At 48.9% G+C, this 20845-nt stretch overlaps 1 protein-coding gene across 5 annotated transcripts in view; it reads left to right on the top strand.

The window, feature by feature from the left end:
- The window catches only part of PHC2 (polyhomeotic homolog 2), a 116396-nt gene that overhangs the window by 71461 nt on the left and 24090 nt on the right, over positions 1-20845 (top strand). For 4 of the 5 annotated variants that reach the window (XM_086716373.1, XM_086716375.1, XM_025935366.2 and 1 more), the window contains 2 exons: positions 13701-14101; positions 14353-14518. In XM_086716373.1, the coding sequence (XP_086572499.1) occupies positions 13701-14101; positions 14353-14518 (567 nt within the window). Of the gene's footprint in view, positions 1-13700; positions 14102-14352; positions 14519-18707; positions 18978-20845 lie in introns of those variants that run through there. The other variant, XM_086716378.1, reaches the window with a different exon arrangement.

Below are 20845 nucleotides of genomic sequence, written 5' to 3'. Positions count from 1 at the left end.
TTCCCATGGACGTGCTAAGATACCAGCCCCATGTCTCTCTTGCCTCTTCCAATCTTGAGAAGTTCACCGGTTCCTGGTTCTGTACCAGGCCTCCTTCTAGCTTGAGAGAAGGAAGCCACATCATTTGGAATGAATGAGTCCTTCGCGATGGGCTTGAAGGTGGTGAATCTCGGAGCACACAATCATAGCCCTCAGCTGTGAGAGAGCGGAGGTTGGCAGCCGGACTACTTTGAACTTCTCTAAGTGTCAGCAAAAAGGACAGGGGCCAGCCAGATGCACGTAAGAACCACTCGGGGAGATGAGGAAGTGTGGGAAGTTGATTTTCTCATCATTCAACAGACATTTGTTGACTAATCTCTGCCAGTTACGTTGCCAGTTCTGGACGTGCAGAGATAAATGAGACTCAGGCCCTGCCCTCCAGGGAGGGCGCTGTCTGGGTGGTAGACAAGTGCTGTGAAGTACAGTGTGGTAAGCGCCGTCATATCCGTGAGCTCTGGATACGCGGGAGCACAGGGGAGCTATCAAGCTCTGGGGAGGGGATCCCAAAAGGCTTGCCAATGAGGGCGACACTTGAGAAAAAAAAAAAAATCTAGAAGATTAAAAAAAAAACAACAACAAAAACCAGATTACTTGTGAGGCAGAATCTGTGGGGGTTTGGGGGATGACTCAGCATTCCCTGAGGCTAGACCTCTCTCCCTGCCTGCTAACATTCTCCCAGCCTTGCCTACCGTAGGCAGTCTTTCTTTAGAAAAGCTGCAGAGAGGGGCACCTGGGGGGCTCAGTCGGTTGAGTGTTAGACTTCGGCTCAGAACATGATCTTGTGGTTGTGGGTTCGAGCCCCATGTCGGGTTCTGTGCTGACGGCTCAGAGCCTGGAGCCTCCTTCGGATTCTGTGTCTCCCTCTCTCTCTGCCCCTCCCCTGCTTGCACTCTGTCTCTTTCTCTCTCAAAAATAAATAAAGATTTATTAAAAAATTTAATAAATAAATAAACATGAAAAAAAATTTTTTTTAATTTAAAAAAAAAGAAAAGAAAAGCTGCAGAGAGCCTAGACTTACCAGTCTAGGGAATCAGACCAAGCTGTTAGACCATGGAAATACATATGGTGAGAGACCACGTGGCTTTGCATTAAAAAGAGAATCACCGTGGTCACACCCCTGAGGTAACCAGTGACCCTTTGTCCTCATCCAGACCACTTTACCGTCCAATCTCACCTGCATTTTTTCTTTCTTGAGAACCTATGTATGCTGGTTACTGGATTAACCAAGATGGTCAAAATGCACATCCTTACCTAAGCGAGTGTGCAGTCAAAAGGAGGGAGCCAGATATATAAGCAAATCCGTTCAATGTCATAAATTCTATTATAGAGTAAGTCCAAGGTAGGTATGGGCACACATGGCCAGCTCACTGCCGGGAGGATGGGCCAGAGATCCTGTCCCTCGGAGAAAATGGCACACGAGTCTTGAAGCATGAGTAGTTCACCCTACACACAAAGTCGGGGGAGGTATTGAAGACAGAGGAAAGCACAAGTCCAATGTCATGATAGTGAGCAAGGCAGAATCTGAGCTAAAGTCCTTTATTTACCTTTTTGAGGTTTTAAGGACAAATGGTTGGTTAATCTCTGCCTTCTGACAGTCACTGCTAAGCTGAGGAAGGCAGCCCCCTACCGAGGCCTCACTGCCCTGTGATTCCAGATGTTTCTCACCGGCTGGCATTGCTTTCTTCAGAGGTTAGTCCAGCCTGTTCTTACAGAGAAACAAACTAGGCTCAAAGGGTAAAGGCTGGAGATCTTATAATGAGTTGACAGCAGCTTGGACTAGGGCAAGGACCCCAAATCACCACTTCACCCTTCCCATTCAAACTACAAACTCTACTTCCTGAGAACCCCATTCCCACCCAAGCCAAAATGTAGCCTCTCCCCAGATCTAAGCCAGCCCCCTAGATTCTAAGGACCCTTCAAAAGAAAGGCCAGTTCTTGAGTTCTTCCTAAAAGTGCTAGGCAACCCTGGAATCTCAAGAAAACCGGGAAGAAAGGGGACCAGCACTGATAAAACATCTACTGTATACTAGATTATACACTAAGCATTTTTTTAAGTTCATTTATTTATTTTGAGAGCGAGGAAGACAGCGTGAGTGGGGGAGGGGCAGAGAGTGGGAGAGAGAGGATCCCAAGCAGGCTGTTCGATCTCATGAACCATGAGATCGTGATGTGAGCCAAAACCAGGAGTCAGATGCTTAATCAACTGAGCCATCCAGGCACCCCCATACCCTAGGCATTTTTATGCACACCACCCCTTTTAACCTTCGAAAGAACCCAGTAAGGTAGCCATGTTTATCCATTTCGGATAAGAAGACTAACCCAGAGAAGTTGCCCAAGAACTTACTACATAAGCCACTCAAGGTCACATAAGTAGTAAGTGGCAGAACCGGGAACCAATTCCGTGGCTGGCTTAGCCAGATTCTGCATTTTTTAAAAAATGTTTATCTTTGAGAGAGACAGAAAATGAGCAAAGGAGGGGCAGAGAGAGAGGGAGACACAGAATCCGAAGGCTCCAGACTCCGAGCTGTCAGCACAGAACCCGACGTGGGGCTCGACCCCACAAACTGTGAGATCATGACCTGAGCCAAAGTTGGCCACCTAACCACTGAGCCACGTGGGCACCCCCAGATTCTGTATTCTTAATCATCAAGCCATATTTGCCTCTTTCATTTCTTATAGTAATTTGGGCCTTTCCTAGGCCTTTCCTGTACCTGATCCCAAGCTCAAAGAGTCTGATGGTTCTAAATTCTGCAATTTACAGAGTCTAGTGGGAGGCTTTCTTCTCTTGAACCTTGTAAAGGTGAACACCAGTGAATTACAGGCTGAGGTCCAGGGCCTCAGGCATGGCCTGGGATTAGGGTTATGTGTGTATACGCAATACAGAGAGCAGTGGTTCCACAGAACTTTCCTATGGAGCAGCTGTGAGCCGTATCTAGACCACACAAATCGGTGGGCTTTGCATGGTTCCTGCCTCCTACCGGCCCCTCCCATTCTTTCTTTCTCCTTCTACCCCTTCCTCTCTGTAAGCCCTTGGTTCCACTGCCCCACCCCCACCTCCTAAATGGAAGGCAGTGGGGAGGGTTAGGATGCCCTGGATCCTCTCAGGGCCTCTGGAACAAAAAACAAGATGGAAATAATCCCTATGACCTGGTGGGGGCAGCCTGAAGCAGCACCTGCCCTGGGTCCTGGGTCCCCAGGCAGAGGTAACTTCTGGCCTCCTGCCCAGCCAACCCACTGCAAAGGAACGGAGGGATCAGAGCATGTGCGCATGCGTGTGTGTGTGTGTGTGTGTGTGTGTGTGTGTGTGTATGAGAGAGAGAGAGAGAGAGAGAGAGAGAGAGAGAAAGGGTGGGTGGTAGGTTTTGTTGGTTATTGGAGCATTTTCGAGCTGGCTGGCTGGTTGCCCCCAGGGAGAATAACCAGTGGAGACCTATGGTGAGGGGCAGTGGGGGATCATAGCGGAGAGGAATGTGTCCCCCTGGGGGCCGTGTCCTCCCAGAACAGGCAAATGCTGTAGTCCCAGCTGGGACTGCTCCCACTGACAGCTGTTTGGGGGCAGAGCCCCTCCCCCATGGCTCCCTGCTGTTCCTGCTCCTGTCACCTTGGCAACCAGCTTCTTTAGGATCTGCAAATAGAAAAGGTCCCTTATGCCCTGAAAAGGGGTGGGTTGGTAGGTGGGGGGAGGGGAGTAAGGGGTGGAGAGCAGAGCCTAAGAGGTTGGGCTTTCTCGGAAATTCAAGGATGGAACCAGGGAGGGCAGAAGTAGGGCAGGCGGCAAGGTCCAGTAGGCCTGGCCTCCAGCGAAACCGAGTCCTGAGGGAGCTGGGCCACAGCAACTCACAGTAGGCTTGGTTCTTGGAGTCCTCATTCTAGGGGATAAACCCAGGACCTTGGGTGCACACTCAGGCCCAAAGGTGAGGAGAAAGTTGCTGACCAGGAGATAGATGCTGTGAAAAAAAGAGAACTGACAGATCATGGAAAATGCTAGACCCTTTTCCCACAATTGTGCTCCAGATGCCAGGTCTTTGTTCTGTCTCCTCATCTCTCCTCAGGTCTCATCAGAGGAGAGAAAATTCTCTGCTGGGAAGGCCTGCCACATAGCGGCTTTGTTTCATCACAGAGAGGGGTTTGTGTCAGGGAATAGTGATTTCTGTCTGCGATAGGCCTGACAATGTGATGCTTGCTGATTCTAGGACTCTTGGGGACCCCATTTCTCTCCCACAGCAGCTGCCAAACTGTGAGGTAGACACTTTTACTTAGAGAATCCAATAAAAAACAAAATATACAAGTGGGCTCATTATCTAGCTGGAGTCAAAATTTGCAACAATTTGATGTTAAATACCGTGCTATCAGCCATGAAGGTCATTTCTAGTATCCACTGTAGGACCAAATTTAGATTACCAAGAAGTTCCTCTTATGTCAGGAGAAAAAATCTAGAGGGTATCAGTGGAGGAGTTTTATAGTTTGCTTAACATACCTCATCGTGGGTGTGCACGCTCACGTGTGCGTGTGGTAAGAGAGACAGAGACAGAGGAAGAGAGTACCAGCTGTGATACACAAAGGGCCTTGGAACTGTTGAGCCTTCCTTCTTTCCTGAAATCCTTCACCCCTAGGCTCCCGTTTGATTACTTCCATGGATGGATTGTTGCCAGCAAATAGTAATACTTACCAGCTAATGAACAACGGTGTCCCAGGCACTGTACGAAATACCTCACCTACATACCTCATTTAATCCTAACGGTGATTATTCCATTCCCCAGATGAAGAAGATATGGCTCAGAAAGACTAATTAACTGTCGTCCCCAAATAGTTTCTCTCTGTCTCTTTAATTGTGGAGTTCAGCTCAATAAATACTCATTTAGCACCTATTATGTGCCAAACATAATGCTAACCATATGGGAGTTGCAGAGATGAACAAGAGTTTAAATTCTAATTGGGGTTGTGGAAATCTGAGTTGTGCCTGAAAAATGGGTAAGTTTCAAGAACGGAACAGAAGGAGGATGATCTCAGCTGGCACTGGCAGGCACCTAAGCCCAGAATGGCCGCGTGTGCTTGTGACCATCTGTGCGTGTAGGTGGGGCCTGCCCCTCCCTCCTTTTCCCTTGCCCCACTGCCATTAGCTGTGGGACTCCCAAAAGACTCAGCCCTGTCCTCCTGGTGTTTTACTCCAACACTTACCCCCTCAAGGAGCTTGTCTGTTCTTACATTTCAGACACCTACCACCTGTCTGCAGGTGACTTCTCAGTACGGTCCATCCCTGTCTTTCTTCCCCCTCCCTGTAGAGTTCCTGTCTACAGGATATTCCCCCTTGGATATCACCCCACCTGCATACACATCTTTAAATTCATAAACAAATTCATAAACAAAACAACAGCAAAAACCTGGATGTCTTCCTCGTCAGGAGGATCCCCTTTCCCAGTTTCCCGGCCACCACCCATAGCCGTGAGCTACTCTTATACCCCAGGCTCACGGTCTCAGGGTTATAGTGACTTCATTTTCTTCTGCCGCAGAGGCAGAGTGTTATAATGGGAAAAGCATGGGCTTCAGAGTTAGATCTGGTTTCAGACCCCAGCTTCCCCACTTGCTAGTTTTATGACCATCATCAAGTTACTTAATCTCTGTAAACCTCAATTTCCTCACCTATAAAACAAAGATGACTGCACTTCCCACAGGCTGTAAAGATGAGTGCAGTGGGCTGCAAAGGTGACCAGCACAGAGTAGGCTCGCGACAGGTAGGAGCTCCCTTTCCCCCTCGGTCCCACCTTCCATCACCACCCAGCTCACCACCAGGCGTTGATGATCCTTCCTCTGTATTGGCTCCCTGCTTCCCTCCAGTCCTGCTACCTGTAAAAGGCTTAACTGATGGTCAGGAATCCCTACCCACAGCTGCTAGAATCGTCTTCCTCAGAGACCGTTATTTCTTTCTAGTTCAGAAACCTTCACTGTGTCTTTGTTTCCTACTTTATCCATTGCAATGCCTAGCCTGTAGGAGGGACTCGATAAATAGCATGTTAATGACTTCTGATAAGACTGACTCTGACTCCATGGGGGCCGGCAAGACCCTCCCCACATTGCCTGATGAACCACTCTAATCGCTCATGGCTTCCCTACACGGATCTCCTGCCTCCTCGCCCCCACTCCTACCCTTTTGTGACTCACTTGACCTGTCACGTACCTTTTACCTCCCTGCCTTCTGGTATAACACTCCCTCGTCATTGGCCTTCCCTCCAAGATTACCTCCAAAGGTCTGAGCAGCCTCCAACCACTATTCCAAGGCCAAGGCTTGCCATTTTCCTTGGTGCCTACTGACTTGAATTATTCACTTGCCCATCAGCATTTTTGAGTGTTTGTTGTGTGTAAGGCGCCGTGCCTCATTTGTCAAGTAAAGTCAGTTTTCCCTTAACGCACTGCATTGCAGAAGCCAAGTGGAAACCAGTCTCAGTTCTTGCTTGTAAAATGGGAACACTGCCCGTTTGCTTCATAGCCTCATTGTTATGAAGACATGAGATTCAGATTACAAAAATGCCTGGAGAGGTTCAAAGCGACATGCAAATAGCAGATCGTATTTGAAGAATAGCTTCCATCTGATAAGTATCTACTAGGTCTGAGCAAAAGCAGTAGACCTTTTTGTAATTCAAACATAATATTCCAGGGCACATGGGTGACTTAGTCGGTTGAGCGTCCGGCTCTTGGTTTAGGCTCAGGTCATGATTTCACGGTGCGTGAGTTCGGGCACCATATTGGGTGCCTTCGTTGACAGTGCAGAGCCGGCTTGGGATTCTCTCTCTGTATCTCTCTCTCTCTGCCCCTTCCCTGCTCACTCATTCTCTCCCTCTCTCTCTGCCTCTCCCTTGCTTGTGCTCCCTCTCACTCTCTCAAAATAAATAAACTTTAAAAAGAAACTTAAGATTCCATGTGATGCTAACATCTACTCTATGTGGTATATATTACCACTTACAGAACAGGAAACCAAGATGCAGGGAGGTTAAGCAATCTGTCTAAGGTTGCACAGTCTCCAGGTGGCAGAACCAAGATGCAAACCCAGATCTGACTCTAAAATCCATGCCGTTAGCCACGTACCCTGTACTGCCATCCCTCTGCCAGGGGTCGGGTCGGGGCAGAGATGCAGCAACCAGTTTCTTTATTAATGTTCCAAGCGGCCTTATTAGGAATTCTGCTCACAGAGGATATTTGGTAGTTTTGCCAGACGCTGCAGAGCGGGCCGAAAGACATCAAGGCACAGGCAGGCCACCAGAGAGTGCCCCAGCAGTTGGCAGTCCTGTTTTTATAACCTAGTTTCTTCTTACAGGGAAACTGCCCTTAGTCTCCACTTTCCCCCTCAGATTCGTGGTCCTCAGCACCAAGGAACCACATCAGAGAAACTTCGTGTGGCTGCTGCTTTAGGTTTCTCCAAAAGGAGCCTCCGTGTCTATCTGTGTGTGCGTGGAGCTCTGACTCTAACGTCAGCCTCAATCTCAGTTACCCTCGAGGCCTGATCCCATGAGATCTCTTCAGAGAGGAGCAGCCTCTGGCGGGTGCTAGCATAATCTAGAAGCATCCTAAAACTGCCTCCTCTTCTGGCCCCTCTTCTATAGAGGCCCTGAGTTCAGCTGTACGAGATGCCCTACAGGTGCCTGAATGCACCAGGGTATCTTAAGGCTCCGGGTCCCCCACATGCTATTCCTTTTGTCATCTTCTTAACTCTGAGTCATCTTTGTTTTTTAATTTTTTTGAAGTTTATTTATTTATTTTGAGAGAGAGCATGCGCACCAGTTGGGTTAGGGGCAGGGAGAGAGAGGGAGTGAATCCCAGGCAGGCTCCTTACTGTCAGCGCAGAGCCTGACACGGGGCTCGAACCCACGAGCCGCGAGATCCGCGAGATCACGATCTGAGCCAAAACCAAGAGTCAGACACGTAACCGACTGAGCCACCCAGGCAGCCCTTAACTCTGAGTCATCTTAAACATTGCTTCTGGGAAGCCTTCTCTGCCCTCCTCAAGCTGAATCCCCATTTCTGTGTTCTTGATATCCCATGCTTCTCTCCTATCGTCACATTTACCAAGATACGCCGAGTAAACATCTCTTTTACTAGATTATAATGTATCCTAGGGACCATGTTTCAGCAAGCACCAAACATAGTACTTGCTTTGTAGAAGGTGCTTGCTAATGTTTGCCGAGTCAATGAATGGTTAAAAGCATCTCTTCATTTTCTAAACCGTGAAGAGTAGTGGGCAGCAAAGAATTATGTCATCTTCTCTCACAGGCATCCCTCCCTCACCCAGAGACCAGGTAACTCCAGTAACTCTAGTCCGTTATAGCAGAGTCCTAGAAAAATAAGTATACAAGAAAGCCTGCAACCCATGAGGAGATGTTCAATATATTTTGGGACAAGCTTCCATATATTTTGGGACAAGAGTCTCAGCATTTCTGGGGCAGTGAGCTGTTTCTTGCATACTTGAAGCCTTGAGATCAATAGAGATTAATTATTGATGAATTCTGACAGTGGATGCAATGAAGGGGGCCTGCCAGTAATCCCTCCTGCCTGGGGGACCTTAATCCTCTTGTTGCTAACAACCAACTGGTTTGGGAGCAGTGAATTGGTCTCTTGAGATTCTAAGCAGTGTTCAAGGTTGGAGCACCAGACGGGAAGATGAGCATGGCCTAGAGTCTCTCCTTCTAGCTTACATTTGGCCGTAGGACATGGCAGCGCAAAGCAGAGAGACCTTGGTGTAGCTCAGAGAAAGGGAAGAGTCCCCCTGGCTGTAAGTCCTCTCTCTTTCTGGGCTCTAATTTGTGGAGGCCCTGGGCCTGCCTCTCCCATGCTCCATAACAGAAAGGGCTGATGGGGCCTTCCAAACTGATGGGGCCTTCCAAAGTGGTGGTTGAGGTCCTTTGGAAGCAACCCTTTGCTCCTTAGGAGCAGTGGACTTCACAGCAGGAGGGGATGGGGGAGCCACGATGGGTGCAAGGGAGAAATGAAGTTACTGGGCATTAGGAAAAAGTAAGAAAAGAGAAAAGAGACTTCTGTACATTAACATTTCATAAACTAATATGCCCCATCCTAGCTGTAGGGAAGAGGGGCATGGCCTGCTCCAGTATCATGGCTGCAATCAGATATTACCCTTGCCACCCCACACTGAGTGGGAGGGCATGGCAGAGGGAGAAGCATTCATTGATCTTACCGTGATCACCAGCAGACGTTCGCTAAGCATCTCCAAACATCTGGAGTATCATGTCAGACAATGTGGAAGGTGAAAGACACATAAAAATCATCCAGCTAAATTAAAGCACATATCTTTTAAAAAAAAAAAAAACATTTATCTATTTTTGAGAGACAGAGCATGAGTGGGGAAAGGGCAGAGAGAGAGAGAGAGAGAGAGAGAGAGAGAGACATAGAATCCGAAGCAGGATCCAGGCTCTGAGCTGTCAACACAGAGCCCGACGCGGGGCTCAAACACTCGGACCGTGCAATCATGGCCTGAGCTGAAGTCAGATGCTTAACCGACTGAGCCACCCAGGTGCCCCAAAAGCACATCTCTTAAATTAAAAAAAAAGAAAAGAAAAAGAAACAGAGAACATGCCTTTGACTGAAAAGGATAGTTGGATAGATAGGAAGTACACACACAAAAGAGTAAAAGTATTGCCGTTTCATTTAATCTAGGATACCACTGATTGTGAGGTGTGGCATTATTTTACTAAACTCTAAGGAGGAAAAGCGCTGCCATTGAGCCAACAGCAACCACGATACGCATGCCAATTTAAGGGATGTTATGTTAAAATGAGAAGGGGAATAAGAATCAATTTTTAAGAACCAAGGAAATATGTATACAAGATAGTACATGTTAAATCACAAACGAATCCAAACAAACAATAAAAACTTTCAGGAATTCTGAGGGAAAACCCATAATTGAGGGTTAAGGCAAAGAGGGAGACAACAGGAGCTGAGCCTGAGCCAAAGAAGCTTAAGCCTTGGATCACTGAAGCAGAAGGAGGGCATTCCAGAAAATGGAAGCACTGAAATCAAAGCCAAGCAGGCACGCTAGGATATGACGTTTTATGGACAGCAAGTAGAGCAGTTGGGGTGGGTTGTGAGTCAGTGCAGGAAGGTAGTGAGCGGGGGTTGGACAGGAAGAGGGTCTTCAATAAACCAGGGTGCTGCTTAAACTAAAATGATCTGTGGGTTTGTATCCCTCTCATCCATGCTCTGGTTCTGAAGAGGAAAAGTTCTGTGGAACAAACAGAGTCCCACCATGGTGTCATTCATTCATTCATTCATTCATTCATTCCCCAATACTGATTGAGCATCCACTAAATCCAAGGTTCTTTGGATGAAACAAATGAATCCCATAAATTCTGCCTCTGAAAGGAGATAAGTCATTTACTGAAATAACTATGAAATAGGTATCATCATTACCCCTTTTAAAGATGGTGACACAGAGGTTCAGAGAGGTCAAGTAACTTGCCCAGCAGTGTACTGCTGGTAAGTGGCAGAGCTAAGATTCAAATCCGAGCACTTTGACTCTAGAGCTTATCCTTGACCGCTGGACACGCTGCATCTCTGAGGGCCGTGCAAAGCAGAGAGATCTTGGTGTAGCTCAGAGAAAGGGAAGAGTCCCTTGGCTGTAACGGCAGGGAAAGGATGACGAGGGTTTGATTTGTGTGACACTCTAAGCGGGATGAGACAAAGCACAAGTTCCGTACAGGGGACAGTGAGCAGTAGATTGCTCTGATCAAAGAAATAATAAAAATTCAAAGGTTGTAATGAGATCTTGAATGCCAAGGGCTTTAGACAACAGACAAAGGAGGATCCCCGATGGCTTTTAATCGGGGGTCAGATCTGTGCACTAGGAAGATTAACTTGCAAAAGAAAGATTACTTGGCAATCCATAAGATGGATTATAGAGAGAAGAAACAGGAATCAGAAAGACCAATTAGGAAGTCATTGCAATACTTTACATAAAAGGACTTTTGAGCCAGGATAATGCCAGAGCTAAATCATGGTCTTTGCTTTTTATTAACCTCAAAAGGTTACGGGTGTACACTCCCCCCAAAATACCTTCGGTCTTTGATCTGTGAACTCATCTATGCCTTCATGAGCCTTGTTTCCATCCCTAGCATATGCTAGCATCATCTGTTCTAAAACAATGCATCCAGTTTTCCAGGAGCAGCGTAGAGGGGAGAGAGTGGGCCGGACGGGGAGGCCCTGGGATAGAGGGCCGCAGGCCGGCAGTCTCTTTTCCAGTCTTGTCAAGCAAACGCGTATTTTCCCTAACTGTACTCTGTGCGCTAGAGATCTAGAACCCTTTTCCTCTCGAATCTTCTCGCCACCTTATAAATCCCGAATTTTCAACCACTTTCCTACAAGAGCCACCCTCATCAGATTAGAGCTGGGAGAGACTCATGCGCTCACCTTGCCCACACCTCCTGTTTCAGATAAAACTCTGAGTCCCTGAGAAGGAGCAGGACCCGCCGTGGGCCACACAGCCAGGGAGTAACGGGACACGCTACTGATGCTCGGCTCCCTGCCCTGCACCTGCGCCAGCTCTCACCTCACAGGGGCAACCCGTGGAGCGGCTGTTCCCAGGGCAGGAATTTGTGGCTTTGTACTGAGAGACAGAGAGGTTTGCTTGCTTTTTCAGTGATAATGCCCATCCTTCTACAGGTCTTTTTGGCCCCTCGAGCCTAACAGGGCACCACGTGGCCTCTTTGGTACCTCTCCAGTGACTTGTTGACAGTCATCTTAAAAAGTCCTGATTGTTTAGTTTGCCTGATTAACAATTCTGATTGTTAAGTTTTGTGCCATTCAATGTGGAATTGGGAGACAAGGCTAAAGTTGGAGGCAGGGGCAATTTATAATCACCAAATAAATGCCTACTGGCAATCTCCATCTGGATGTTCCACCACCACCCAAACCCAGGAAGTTTCTCTAAAAGCCACATTGCCTTCCAGAGTTTCCCTCTTCTGTATTCACTGTCATCCAGACCATAGCCTGTGGGCTGTCCCTTTTTTCCCTCTCTCGGCCTACAGCAGTCAGCCACCATGGGCCGCCTTGTTTTCCTTTAACACCTCTTGTTTCCCTCCCTTCCCTTCCCTTTCCTTTCTCTCCCTTCCCTTCCCTCCCCTTCCGTTCTGTTCCATTTCCTTCCATTCTGAATGGCATTCTCCTTGGAACTCTGTGTTGGGCTGTGATGAGACAGTGTGTGTAAATCGACAAACTTTAAGAAAGAAGCACCCCCCCCCCACACACACACACACACATGCTCTGAAATCTGTTTGCTTTGCACCTGTAAGGATCATAGGATTCTTTTAAAATGTTAGCTTAGGATCCTAAATTTGCCTTTATCCTTGTTCGATGGGAACCTTTGGTTGTAAAAATGCATTTGTGAGCTTCCAGCTGTGACCCTGTGTATTTGTAAGACACAGCCCCTCTCTGGTGGCTCCCCTCCAGCTGCAGAGCCTTTGTGGAGGGCCACCGTGAGGCAAGACACATTCAGCTGAGCTAGCCGCCCTCATGCTAGGCTCGCCTGGATGCTGCTAGACAGAGTGAGAAGGAAGGACAATCAATCTCTGAGCTGAATTTCTGAATCCCTAGTGTATACAAGGCATGAGCTAGACGCTGAACAGATTACTAAAAAAGTATAAGAATCCTCACCTCCAAGAGAGGGCCTGGTTAAAATGGGAGAAGAAAAGGCTAGTAGCACATGACAACACATGAATTCCAGTTCAGGACAAGAAGTTTATTTCCTTAGCACCCATCTGATGTCAGGCATTATTCCAGGCTCTGGCTAAAGAGATACAGAATAGTTTCTGACCACAAGGAGTTCATGATCTTGAAGGGAAGGGAGCTAAGAAGAACTTACAATGCGCTGTGATACACGTTCTTATGGTAGATGTATAAGTCCAGGATGCTTTGAGAACCGAGACCAAGATTGAAATCATCATTTTAATTATAGCTAGAAATGATTGAGCACGACCGTATGCCAGGCACTGTGCTATGAACAGTATGTCACTTGTTTTTCTCATTATATTCACACAGTTTTTTTCTCATTTCATCCTTACAACAACTTTCTGGGCAGGAACTATTTTTATTTCTGACTTATAGAGAAGGAAGCCGAGGCCTAGAGAGGTTAAGCAGCTAGCCCGAGGTCCCTCTGTATATAACAGAAGGAACCAGAAGTCCAGCCCCCATCTATGTGAATTGGCTCTTCCTGGAGGAGGCCCAGCCTGAGCAGAGCCAGAGGGTGTGAATGAACAGACAGAGCTGGGCTGGGCGATGGGGGGGCCACACAGACCATAGGCTGGGAGGAAAGTGAGCCAAGGGCACAGAGGAGAGAGAGCACACGGCACCCTGTAGAATCCAGTGTTCCTCTGACCAGCAGGCATGGTCCAAGAAGGCTTCACAGATGAGGTGAGCTTTGCTTTGGGCTTTGAGGGGCAGCCAGAGGGAACAGTGTTGAAGCACAGGAAGAAGGCGAGGAAACAGAGACAGCTGCGCCGTGCCAGTGGCCAGGCAAGGCTCTAGGTGAAAGCTGAAAGAGCTCAAAGCAGGAGACCTTGAGTTTGGGAAGCCATTGTGATATGGAGGTGGGAGGGGCACAGTTGGGGACACAGCAGAAGATGAGGTCAAGCCGTGCCCCCTGACCTGCTCTTTCCCCCCTTCAGCCTACGCTCAGCTGCAGCCCCACCAGCTTCTCTCGCAGCCGTCCTCCAAGCACCTGCAGCCCCAGTTTGTGCTCCAGCAGCAGCCACAGCAACCAGCGCCACAGCAGCAGCAGTCACGGCTCCAAGCCCAGCCCCAGCCCCAGCTCGCCTCGGTCCCCCCCAGCCTGGCCCCGCAGTCCAGCCCCGAAGCCCATGCCATGCCACTAGGCCCAGTCACACCCGCCCTGCCGCTGCAGTGCCCCACGGCCAATCTGCACAAGCCTGGCAGCGCTCAGCAGTGTCACCCTCCCACGCCAGAAGCTGGGCCTCACAATGGATACCCTGAAGGCCTGGCCCACACCCCTCGCAGGCTCCAGCATGCTTCAGCTGTCATCTTACAACTGCAGCCCGCTTCACCAGTGGTGAGTAAGCCAACACCAGGGTCCGAGGAGCAAACGGGGAGGACAGCTCGGGCAATCCCACAGCCCCCTTTCGGATGTGTTTTCGTCAAAGTCCTCTCTGGGTGTTCCAAGAAAGTAAAGGGGCCCCTCCCTAATTTGGGGCTGGCTGAATCTTAAAGTCCTCACCTGCTACCCCAAATCCTCAGAAGACGGGGCGTATCCAACGATGTAGAAGCAATTTATGGGATGATCTCTGTCTTGTCCCTTAACAGCCCCAGCAGTGCACCATGGATGACTGGAAGGAGGCGGTACCTGGGGAGAAGAGTGTGCCTGAGACTCGCGCTGGCCCATCACCACATCCCCAGGCGATCATCACGGCCATGCCTGCAGGCCTGCCTGCCCCCAAGAGCCCTAGTGTCCAGCAGTCCCCAGCTCACGGTATGAAGTGGGGTGGGGCCCTCGAGGGAGGGGAGAGAGTTGGCTTTCCTTGCCACTCCCTGGCATATTTCAGTTGGGCGTCTGGCATGGGCGGGTAAGCCATTGCAAGCCCACGAGGCAACAAGGGAGCTGGGTAGGTGAAAACAGAGAGGGGGAAATGGGAAGATGAACCAAAGCTAAAGAAAGGGGACACAGAAGATATAAAAGGATAGAGAAAGGAAAGTTGAAAGTTCTAGACCCAGACTCTGAGACCTACATGTCACTGCTGACAGATATGTTTCGCATATCCATATGCCAAGCTGAGGGTTCAGGCAGGTCTCCAGTTGTCTCAGTTCTCTGCTTCATTTGGTAGGAGAGGGAGTTCTTGAAATTGGAAATATGACAAATGGCTGCCATAGATCAAAGATACGACAAATGCCTAGGGGGAGCTAGAAGGGGATTCAGAATGAGTTCAGCTCGTGGAAAGCATCTTTGAAAGAACTGCCCAGCTCTGGGATCCCCAAGAGTCTGTGAGTGCCCAGTGACAAGTGGCCCTTCTCCACGACTGGGTTTCAGTCGGAGGATCCCTCTACCCTGATGAGAAAGTCACAGCATGATCTCAGCCTTCACAGTGGTCCCTTTGCCTTCCTTCCCCTCCCTGCTGGTGTGCACAGCAGTCTTGGCCCGGATCTGTGACATTCTGAGCAAGTCAAGGAGGCAGTTCCAGTCATCAGACTAGGTGTGCGCTGGGAGCCGGGGTGGGGAGAGCCAAGAGACAAAGAGCATGGGAAGTCAGGAGGGAGAAATGAGAAGAAAAGCACTTGGGGACAGAGTAGGGGAAAGGGCTATGAATGTCCTAGAAGGAATAGAGGATGGGATCAAGGAAAGGAAAAGCGAAAAGAATGTGGAGAAAGAACATCAGGAAAATTAAAAGACAGGAAGGAGGTTATCCGTTCTCTTGGCACACTTGCAAGAGTAAGGGGTTCACCAATTTGAAAAGCAGCCCATTTCACTGTGGAATCGCTCTAATGATCAAAAAGTTGCTCTTCAAATTGAGCCCGAACCAGTTCTCCTGGAACTTCTACTACTGGCTGTGACTGTCTCGTGAATTGTAACAGAGTCCCTCTCTGGCAGTGTCTGGAGACAGTTACCATGTCTCTTTCCCCTCCCTCCCATTGAAAAAAGGAAAATCTCCAGGCTTGCATAGCTGAGATCTTTTGCCTTTTTTTTTTTTTTTTTTTTTTTTTGTTACCCATCCGGTGTCAAGACCTCCCATTCCCACCATCTGGTCATTCTTGTTTAGCCACATTCTACCTTTTCATTAATTCTCCCAAAGTGTGAGCCCCAAAATTAAGCACAGTAATTCCAAACATAAAAAGCCACCAGCCACCATAAGTTGGCACCTGGACCTAGCTTTATAAGCCTTTCAAGGGGCAGGACTGTTTCCTGTATCTGCATGGTATGGTAGGGGGGAACTGACATTTGTTTGAACACCTATTGTGTGCCAAGGACTGTTCCAAGATTTTCCTGAACTCAACTCATGATACCCCTGGGAGGTCAATATTATTGTTCCCATAATTCAGAGGAGGGAGTAAAAGCCTGCAGAGGGTCAAGGTCCCACTGCTGTTAAAGTGCAGTGCCCTGACTCTGGCTCCAAGTATAACTCCCTCACCTTCCTTCATTAGCATGATACACCCAGAGCCCCACATTAGCTCCTCGGATGCAGGGGAATGACACCCTTGGTTCACCGAGCACTGAATCACCTGAATTCCAGAGGGTTGGGTTTGGGGTTTATTTTTTAGTTTGTTTTTGAGGTTTCTTTTTACATGGGCTGCTATCATTCCAGGACTCCTCACTCTCAAACTTGTACAATTTATATTTTGAGCCAAAATGTAGTTAATTATATCTGTTAAATGTTATTTTGTGAAATCAGCCCATAGTTCCTGCCTAGCCAGAAAATAGTAATAGTTAACAGCTAATATTTACTGAGCCCTCTCTGCCGGCCTTTTTGTGTATTTCCTCATTTAATCCTGACAGTAACCCTCTGAGACAGGAACTTTTATCATCTCCATTTTAAAGATAAGAAAACAGAGGCACAGAGAGGATAAGGGAAGGGGCAGGAATGTTTTATATCTGAATTTTGTTATTCATTATATTAACTCCTCTGCTTAACTTTGCCACCTGTAAATTATATAGCATGTTCTCTTTGTCTTTAACCAATTTGCTGATAGAAATATTGACTAAGACCCGACTGAGGACGCATGCTCTGTCTGCAGGTTGGTGATAACATACATTCTTTGTTCAAGTACATCTTATCCCACAACTCCTAAATGAACTGACATTTGCCTAGCTTTCTCTATCTTCTCTATAAAGCTCTCAAAAATCTCTTTCTGAAATCTATACATATAACAAGCATCCTGTTCCTGAGGGACTGTCTCTTGAGAGAAGTAAGCTTTGCACAGTGGAAACTATTGTCAACCACCCAAGTCTTAAATATTTATCAATTCTGTATATGTTTGCATGCCTGCTCCATGCAAAGCACTGTGGGATGGGAAGTAATACATAGAGAAATAAGGTCTGTAACCTATGTTCAAAGAGCTTAAGTTCTGCTGGGAAAGATGAGAAATGCACAGGAAGGAAACATACAATAAAAACCAAAATGTGATAAATGCCATAGAAGGATTATATGTAAGTGCTTTAAAAGTTAAGAGGGAAAAGTTACTACCACGTAGAGATTATCAGGGTAGATCACTGGGAGGAAGTGGCGTTGTTCTAGAGCAAGGGTTGGCAAACTACATCCCAAGGGCCAAATCCATCACAACACAAGTTTTTGTAAACCATTGAACAATGGTTTTTACATTTAAAAAGTTTTTTTTAAGAATCAAAAGAATACTTCATGATATGTGAAAATTATATGAAATCTAAATTTCAGTGTCCATAAAGTTTTATTGGAACACAGCCACACTTATTCATGTGGTCATGTGTCTATGGCTATGTCCTGCTACAACAGCAGAGCTGAAGAGTTGCAACAGAAAAAGTATATCCTGCAAAATCTAAAATATTTGCCATCTGGTTCCTTACGGAAAAAGTTTGCTGACCATTTGTTCTTGAATCCAGAGTTTGAAGGATAAGTGAGACCTAGACATGCAGAGTTGGGGAAAGGGCAATCTAGGAGGGACTAGAGCAAGTAAAGTCAGGGAGGCAGGAGAGTAGAAGTCGAGTATTCTATCCTATGTTACCTTTGTTTATAAGTGTAAGAAAGGAGGTTTGAAAATTCGAAGAAAAAAAGGAATAAGGAAAAGAGGGAGTGAAGTAAACAGAGCATATAAAATAAATGTAAGACGCAGGAACAAAGAAAGAGGGATGAGGCCTGAAGGAAAAAGGCAGTGGGAGGGGAGAATACGAATGCCAAGAAAGGCAAGAAAATGGGAAAATGTTGGGAATAGAAAGAAGTCAAGCATGGAGAAAGAAGTTCGTGTCATCTATTCCTGATAAAGCTGGGGGGCGGGGTGGTGAGAAGTGTTGAGTCACCCTTGTACATCTTTGGTATCCCCTGCAGCTCCTAGCGTTATCTACTGACTAGGAATGTGCTTGCCACGACAATTCAGTTTAACTCAGTATGGTTTAGGAAGAGAAGTAACATTTATTGGGCTCCAACTGTGTGCCAAGCACTGCAGGCAATTTGAGTAAATGTCCTCACTTAACCTTCACAGTAAGCCTAAAGAGTAAGCATTATCCCCGTTTATGGAGGTGTAACTGGGTCACTTTGGTCATTACTTAACATCTGTGATCCTCAGTTCCCAGTGGGGAGAATAATGACTACTTGTAGGGTTATTGTGAACCCTAAGTGGGAATGCGTGCGCGTAGGGCTTGACACACTACTGCTAGTCCTTATTATTATTGCTCCGAATTGGCGGGGCGGGACTCCACAGTCCACCACCGCACTGGGGACTTCCGACGGGCCGCGCGGCGCTCGCCTCCCTAAATCGAAAGCCGAAGTCCCTAACCCGCCGCCGGGCTCGAGGCGCCTTCCGGAGGGCGCGGGGCGGGGCCGGCGCGGCTGCACAAAGGAAACGCGCGGCCCGGCTTCCGCGCCGGCGCCCCGCCTCCCGGAGGCCCCGCCCCGCATGACCCAGGCCCCGCCCCGCGCCGTGCCCCGCCCCCGGCGGAGGCGGCCGCGGGAGCCCTGCCGGGACGCGCCGCATTGTCTCCGCGGCGGCTGCAGCCCTCGAGCGCCCGCCGCGCGCGCGCAATCCGGCCGCCGCCCGCGCCCCCGCCCCGGCCTCGCGCCCCCGCCGCCCTTTGTTGACGCCGGCCGGGCCGGTGCGGTCGGATGCGCCGCGGCAGCCCCGGGCCCCGGCTCGGAGGCTCCCGGCGGAGAGGAGGCGGCCCGCCCGGGCCCGGGACCCCGTGCGAGGCGGCGCCCGGCCGAGGGGCTGCGTAGGCCCCGCCCGGCCAGGCCCAGCCGGGCCCTGGACAGGTCAGTGTCCGTGGCGGGGGAGGGGTTCACGCCAGGAGGGGGCCCGCGGCCCGCGCTCGTCGCACTGGAAGCCGGGCACCGCCCTCCGGTGCCACTCCCGGCCCGGGCCTGCTCGGCTGCCAGGCCGTGCCAGCCCGCGACTCTCGCCCTCTCGGCGCCTGGGAGGTGCCCTCTGCCTCCCCCGTCGCCGGGGACCCTGCCTGCCCCGCACTCCCCCGGAAGCCGCTGTGTCAACCTGGGCGTGCCGAACGCTTCCGTGTGTCCGCGCCCCTGCCCCCGGTCCCCGCGCACCCCACCCCCACCCCCGTCCTCCGGGGACGGCCATCCACCGGGGGATGGACCGGCCGTTTAGGGCCAAGGCTGCTGCCCTCCGCCGCGCTCTGTTGGTAGGGGACTGCTTCGCTTGGAGGGCCTGCCGCTTCGCTGGAGAGTTTTGTTTTTAATCTAGTTCAGTCTCACGAGGTTTTTAATTGGATGGAAAGGGACAAGCTGTTCTGTGTCTGTCCTGTCTTCCATTTTTAGAAGAGCGTTTTCTCCCTTTCTGTGCCAAATGAAGGTATACTGAATTGTGGATTCTTTACATAAAAATAGGGATTTGCGAGATTCTGTTTAAATTGAAGTCCGCAGAGAGGGGAATAATTTGCCCAAGGCTAGGTTGCCATTAGTTTAATGATGAAGCTAATCTGAACTCCTGGCCCCTGACTTCTATATCGTTGGATACCACCAGTCAGTGCCAGTGATCCCACCTCTTCGTCCCTTCCCCACTCCTGCCTTCGATACCTAAACAGATTTCAGTGACATACTTTCAGTTCTGATCAACTTTCCTTTCCTGCCTACTCCATAGCCAGAATGTTCCCCTTCTTCCAGTGCGGTCTACAGACACACTCTTTTATTCTTTTTCCTGCTTTACAAATCAGTGACAGCTTTCCCCTTAGATGTCTCCCATCCTAGGGCTCTAATCCCCTCCATTAGCATATTGGGCCCAGAGGATCCCTTGTTGTGAAATAAGCAACCGACCTAAATCCACCATATGTCCCCGATTTTTCTAGGACAGCCCCAATTTAGAATCTTCCATTCCATTGTCTATCAGCCCAAGTGTCTTGATTTTTGGTTTAGAAAATAATGTCACTTTAACTGTATCAGACCCTGCTGTCCTGGCCTTTTCCAGCCATTTGGCTCTGGGGCATAACTGGGTAATCCAATTATCATTCACCTGGGATTTTTCTTCTCCTCCTGAGTCAACCCAAATGTTGGAACTGCCAGGATTCCTAGGTGAGTCTGAAAATGACAGGCTAATGAAGGAAAGAAATTCCTTGTTGCACCTATATTTCTGCCTCCCTGCCCTCCCCATCTTTTATTCCAGTACAGGGCAGGAGACCTGTGGCAGTGTCTGTGGATTAGGGCTTAGGTTTAGGTCACGGGGATGTAGGGTTTCATATCATTCCACTGTAAAATAGGAAGAAAGTAACTAAGTGTGTTGATTATAGGGCAGAAGGTTCTGTCGGGAATCTTAAGATGCCTGCACAGCTAAGTAGTTTTGGTTTCACCCAGATTAACACACTTTTATTAGGCTCCTGCTTCATGTAAAGCCTTGCCCTAGGCACTGTGGAGAATATAAAAGTGATTTTCCCACGTAGCCCCCAACATCTGGATCTGTATTTGGAAATATCCACCCTTTTTGAATCAGCTGATAAACTGTTTCTCACTGTTTCTGTCCCTAAATTCCAGTCCCTGCAAGGCAGGAACCAAAGTTTCTGGTTTGGCTCATTCCCAGGGGCTGGCTTGTTTCACAGAGGGTCCAGCAGATGGGTAATGGTGCTCTTTTGGCACCTGCCCTTTCCAGGCACTCTTCATCATGGGAGCCCTGC

This window comes from Puma concolor, chromosome C1 (genome assembly GCF_028749965.1).
Source record: "Puma concolor isolate L17-30 chromosome C1, mPumCon1.1.hap2, whole genome shotgun sequence".
NCBI lineage: Eukaryota > Metazoa > Chordata > Mammalia > Carnivora > Felidae > Puma > Puma concolor.
Note: the sequence above shows the minus strand (reverse complement) of the source record. Positions and strands in the feature narration are given on the sequence as shown.